Raw genomic sequence first — 6,000 nt, 5'->3', positions numbered from 1 at the left:
CATGTCCGAGGACCGCAGCTTCCGGGACGGGGCGTGGGGGCGGAGGAGCTCAGCTCGGTACTTTCTATTGATTTATTCCTGTCTTCACACCGGTCTATTGATTTATGTCTCTTTGTCTGTAGTCCACCCTGCATGGGAAGTGATGTCGACGCGAGGAAGGAAACACCAGGTTTTACCGGGCAAGGTTTTACACCGTGGTCAAACGGATTTTAGCCCTCTCTCCCTGATTAAATCAACCATTTTATGAAAATAACCACCATTAAATCTTTGATGTCGTAAGTAGAAACAGTCAATATAGAGAATCTACAGTAGGTTGCCGAAGAGTTTTCGCTCTGTCAAAGGTCACTTTTATCTTTTATCTCGACAAAAGAAACAAGGAGAAACAAAAGCGGCTGTAATAATATGCTGTTTGGGATTTATAGAACCAACAAAAAAATATTTACACTCATTCCATTCGCTCGACATCACATTCTGGAGCGGTAACCTTCAGTAGGAATGTTGTTCTTTGCGTCATGGCCCAATAACAAAGCCGCTGTGAGTGAGAACAATGTTCTGTAGTAAATAGATGGAATAGTCTCAGTGTGACACACGACCACAGCGGCTCTGTCGAGAGTGGCGATGAGGGAGCGGTTCCAGGATGGAGCGGGTGGAAATCCCACACCAGATTGATTCCCTGACCCCACCGCCGGACAAACACGGGCTTTTAGCGGCGGAGCGCAGAGCGGGAGCGCCAACGTCCACAAAAACACACCGCTGTCTTTGTCAGCAGTCCCACTCTGGTGACCTCCTCATCCTCTGGATAATGGATACGTAAAAAAACTCTCTATTCCTTATATTGCCTGGCCATTTATTGTTCTATATCAAATATCAATATCACGATATGTGATTACATATCTTTTGTGGGAATTTGGTAATATTGTGATACTGTCTAAATGGTGTTTATTTCCTGGTCTTTCAAACTGCAGGACAGCAAGGTGGTGCAATTTGTTAAACCCAGTACTGTTCCATTGGAGTGATTTTATTTTTTAATTCTTTTGCATTCTGCCCTCCCTCCACTTCCTGTCTCTAGTCCCGCCCCTCTGAGGAAGCCCATCCATCCGGCCTGCCAGTTCCTCCTCTCCTCCACCCACTGTCGTGTTTTTAACACATCAGCCCTTGACCTTTGACCCCGCCCTGCACTGACCTGCAGCCCCTTGCAGCGCTGCCTGCTGACATGGTGTCTGCGCCGTTGAGTCGAGAAATAAAAGTCGTGAATGTTTTGGTCATTTTATCATGTCTACTATAATTCCCAAATTCAACTCAACAAATGTCATTACCTTTTATACCTTTATTGCCACCCAGCCTCCCCCAGCTTGTCTTAACTGTTTTGAAAAGTAATGTCTTTCTTGCTTTTTCTTGAGACAACCATCCCCCCCCTCAGAACTGAAAGTACCATCTTATCTATAGTAGTACTTGATATCAAATCGAGAAGCAGGGTCACCACTCTCTGGCGCACATTGGCACCAAAGAGCGATACTATGACATAATGAGGACTGACACACCTTCCGCCTCGAGCTGTTTGAGCTGTTGTCCGGTTCGCAGGAAGTACTTCCTGAGGACAACAAAGACCACGGCCAATGGGATTGCAGCGATGAAGATGTACGGCCGCATGATGGACACTGTGAAGATGGCCCCCAACACGATCAGCGTCAGCTGGCGAGAGAGAGAGAAAGAAAATAAGAAAATACTCAGGGATGGCGGGAGACTAAGACGAACCACGTGTATCAAATATAATATAAACAGATGTAATAATAATCAAAGTAATAATTACTTTATTTATATACCACTTTCAATACAGGTAACAAAATGAAAAATGGGAATTCAAGGTGAATCAAGTGGCTGCATGGTGCCAAACGGCCAGGAGGGGCCGCCCACATCTGTTCAGAATGTATTCAGCTGCTCGAAGGCAGGGACATGTTAGCAATTGTGATTGATATACACACTGTAAAGAGCTGGGTGCATCAATTAAACAGTCTCACCTGTATGAGGTCAAAGAGCACCAGAGGCAGCATGTCGTCTATGGTCGCCATGTCCTTCGTGAATCTGTTCATGATCCGACCTGTCGTGGCACAAAGAAACTATTTTCACCCTCACACGGATATATAAACCTAGCCCTTCACTCTCAGTGGAAGACAGGACAAGCCTTGACTCAGAGCACTTGGAGGACTCCTTACCGGTCTTCATGGTGTTGAGGACCGCCATGGGGGCCCGGAGCACGGCGCTCAGCATCTGTTCATGGAGTCGCTTGGACACGGTCAGCAGCGTGTGCACCAGGGGGAGGCCCCTGAAGAAGCCCAGGGCCAGCACACTCTCCGAGGTGGCCACGTAGATGTAGATGATGTAGTAGGCACTTGTCGGCGTCACAATGACAGCCAGGTGGTCCGGCGGCGAGGAGGCATTGGAGTGCTGCTCGTCGATGTAGTTTGGGGCCGAGGGGTTGGCCCCTTCTCTCCAGATGGTGCTGGGAGAAGGCAGGGAAAGGGATGGGGGCGAGAAGAACATTAATGAAAATATATGACCGTTTTATTGGTATTAACAACCTACAGGGCAGTCAGGGCATCTTTTAATAAACATTTAAACGACTAATTGATCAGGAGTGCTGAGGGAAAAAGTTAAGTAAATACCTCATTTACTCATTTTTACTGCAGAATGTACTGTGGGTGTGTCTCTAAATAAACAAATCCTCTATATGTTGAAGTCGTACACTTTTATTAAAACCTCAGACGTTACAATTCATAGAGGATATAGTGTAGGATGGAAAGACTTGATAGACTTGGGCAAAACACTTAAGTCAGGTGTGGCAGTTTCGCCTACCACCCACCACCCGCTACACCCAAGTGGCTGTGTAGACACAGAAGGCGGGTGTAGACACCAGTTTATTGTAGAGAGAGGGCTTGTTGGAATTAGCCCAGGAGCAGATGGACACGTGTCATGACATTACCTGTTGCTCGTTAGACTAACCAACGAACAACAGGTTTGCAGCCGCACTGATCCCTGATCCACCAGTTACCTAGATCCAGGTGAGGTCAGGTTTTTTTAGCAACAAATCAGACTTACTCTGTGATGAGAAAAATACCCAGGACTGAACCTGCAACCTAAGGAGACAAAAGTCAAAGGAGAAACATTCACCGTCAATTAAATTCAAGATCATACTTTAAAGAATTAACTATTCAACACATAGTTAAGTCAATTCATAAAAGCCACCAAGTTTACCTCAATAGCAAAGACAAAGACTATGAATATTAAGACATAGACCAGGTTTCTGTTTGTGGTGACGTAGCGCAGGTACGTGTTCCACGAGGTAGTTTCAAAGCTGCTCACGCACTCATCTGCAAAACATTGCTGTGAAAAGACAAGATACGTAGTACTGGAGCTGTTAAGCTTGTTAAAGACCTATAAAAAGCAGATGAAGTTATCATGAAGCAAGAATTTATACATCCCATTTGGCTCGAAACAACTTTTTTTTTTTTTTTTACGCATGAAATATCCAGTTTACTCAATTTAAATATGTTCAGACCCTTTGCGGGTTTACAGCAGATAGATATTTCATGTTTCACCTTAATGCCCTGCCAGCTCTTAACTATAAATGATACGATGCATGCTATGCAAGCACTTGACACTTTCGAAAAACAGTGTCCCGATAATATATGATGTTTATTCCCAACAACATAACCCTGTGACTTTATTCGTAACACCAGGCGCACCTCCATGTCTTCCTCATCCACATCCTCGCTGATGTCGTAGACGCTGTCCTTGGACAGGCGCCGGGCATAGATGTCCAGTTCAGAGGCCAGGTCGCACTGCGGCGTGATGGACAGCTTCTTCCTAAACGAGGACTGGAGCTGCTCCCTGCGCCCGTGTCCCTGGGCGTTGGTGATGAAGGCCAGCACCGACTGGCGGCGCTGGCCATTGAGGTGCTGCAGGGCGTGGTGGTACAGGTTCCCCCTGGGGAGAACCTCCTCCACCTGGTCGTCCTCGGGAACCACGGAGAACTTCCTCTCCGACAGTTCGCGGACCCCGTCGTCCATGGTGGAGGCCTGCGGGGCGCTGGAGATCGGCTGGCCGCTCCCGATGAAGGAGAACTTGCGCGCCGCCGCGAGCGGGTTGAGGATCAGCGACTGCTTGCGTTTCTCCGGATAACCGTCCCCCCCGGAGAGGCCCTGCTGGTGTCCCGAGACCAGGATAGGGGGAGGGACCTGTCGGAAGGACTGGCGGATGGGATCCGGGCCTCGAAACCCAGCCGTCTCGTCGACGGACACCCGGCGGAGGGTCTCCGTCAGGATGGAGCTGCGGCGCTCGGCGTTGATGTTGTCGTACGCCTGCAGGCCGAGCAGCAGCGAGCTGAAGTCGGGCCGCTGGGCCTGCAGCTCGGCGAAGGTGCCGTAGAAGTAACACACTCCGTTGTGCAGCAGCAGGATCTTGTCGGCACGTTTGAGATGGTCCAGCTTGCTGGTGACCAGGACACGCGTCTTAGCGGCCATCAGCTTACAGAAGCACCTGCAGGTAGAGACACAGGAAGTCAGAGTACGAGGCAGCTGGCCTTTATGTGCAGACATATGCAGCTTCAGCCGGTGTCGGAGTGAACTAGCTTTTGACAAATTGCTAATAAATATGATATTTTTGCTATTACATTATTAATAATTAATTTTAGTGTTGAAAAAATATAATTAATCAAATAAACATTAAACATTAAACAGCATTAAACACTATAATGCCAGGACTGACAGTTGCGTTTTTCTATCAATAAATGCTTATGAAATAATTATTATACGTTTTAAAGATATGCAAACAATATTCGAAAGTAATACCAAAAAATAGAAAAACAGAGGTAAAGGGTGAGAAAATTCACAGGAAGTATCCAGGATGTTAAAGGAGCCAGCAGAGAGTCCTGTCACAATGTCAGCATGTTTTTATACTGAACTCTGAGGCCATAATGTTCACTGTGAAACCAAGACACACCGATCGTTTATTTCCAGCCTACAAATGTGTTTTTAAAGCTAAACAGGATTATTTTCATATTAACATTACATTACATTACATTTAGACATTTAGCAGACGCTTTTATCCAAAGCGACTTACAATTGTTCAAACACCGACGGACGCAGCCATCAGGAGCAATTAGGGGTTAAGTGTCTTGCTCAAGGACACTACAGCATGCTAGCAGGAGGAGGAGCCTGGGATCGAACCAGCAACCTTTAGATCATTAACTGAGATATTAGCTTTTACAAGCATTACAGATAAACCTACCATTTACATTCACTTGGAACTGATATTAGTATTGGGCTAAGTAATATCAATTCGGCAATATATGACTCAATTTCAAAAATAAATCTCACTTTTCATTTCAAGATTACAGTTGCACAGAAGCGCTAACTCAGCACAAGTCAACCCAAATGTATGAAATACAACAATTCATAACCTTGACCTTGCGCTTCAGTTCTGACCAAACACACGCATGCATACACACACACACACACACACACACACACACACACACACACACACACACACACACACACACACACACACACTCACACACACCTCCACCCTCATATGAAAGCCTCTCTGTTAAGATACACACTTTTCAAAGATCTCTTTCTCCGTCACAATATCCAGATGGGTGAAGGGAGAGTCCAGCAGGTAGAGGTCTGCATCTTTATACAGAGCCCTGAGGGAGAGCACACACACACACACACAGGATTATGACATCCTGAGAGAACATGATATACATGGACTGACATGGACATGATTTTGTTATAAGGGAAATGAGGAGAATTTTTAAAAAAGAAGCGAGAGAGGGAGAAGTGGGGGGCAGTGGTCTGGGGAAATCATGCTTTTTAGACACATTTTTAGAAAGCCGACCCCTTCAACTGGAAGGCATCAGGGTGACGTTGGCACATTAAACCACTAAATTACGACAGGAAGAGCATTGTCAGACTTTCAGCATCACGAGGGCTTTAA

General features: G+C 46.2%; 1 protein-coding gene across 1 annotated transcript in view; it reads right to left on the bottom strand.

Moving 5' to 3' along the window:
• cftr (CF transmembrane conductance regulator) overlaps positions 1-6,000 on the bottom strand; it is a gene marked incomplete at both ends in the record, with an annotated part of 39,567 nt that overhangs the window by 10,028 nt on the left and 23,539 nt on the right. Inside the window, 7 exons of the mRNA XM_080002773.1 lie at positions 1,542-1,692; positions 2,019-2,098; positions 2,214-2,500; positions 3,097-3,134; positions 3,253-3,381; positions 3,744-4,536; positions 5,621-5,707. Coding sequence (XP_079858899.1) covers positions 1,542-1,692; positions 2,019-2,098; positions 2,214-2,500; positions 3,097-3,134; positions 3,253-3,381; positions 3,744-4,536; positions 5,621-5,707 — 1,565 coding nt within the window. The remainder of the gene's footprint in view (positions 1-1,541; positions 1,693-2,018; positions 2,099-2,213; positions 2,501-3,096; positions 3,135-3,252; positions 3,382-3,743; positions 4,537-5,620; positions 5,708-6,000) is intronic.

Source organism: Zeus faber (genome assembly GCF_960531495.2).
Source record: "Zeus faber genome assembly, chromosome: 6".
In the NCBI taxonomy this organism is placed as follows: domain Eukaryota; kingdom Metazoa; phylum Chordata; class Actinopteri; order Zeiformes; family Zeidae; genus Zeus; species Zeus faber.
This window is presented reverse-complemented; position numbering and strand designations above follow the sequence as displayed.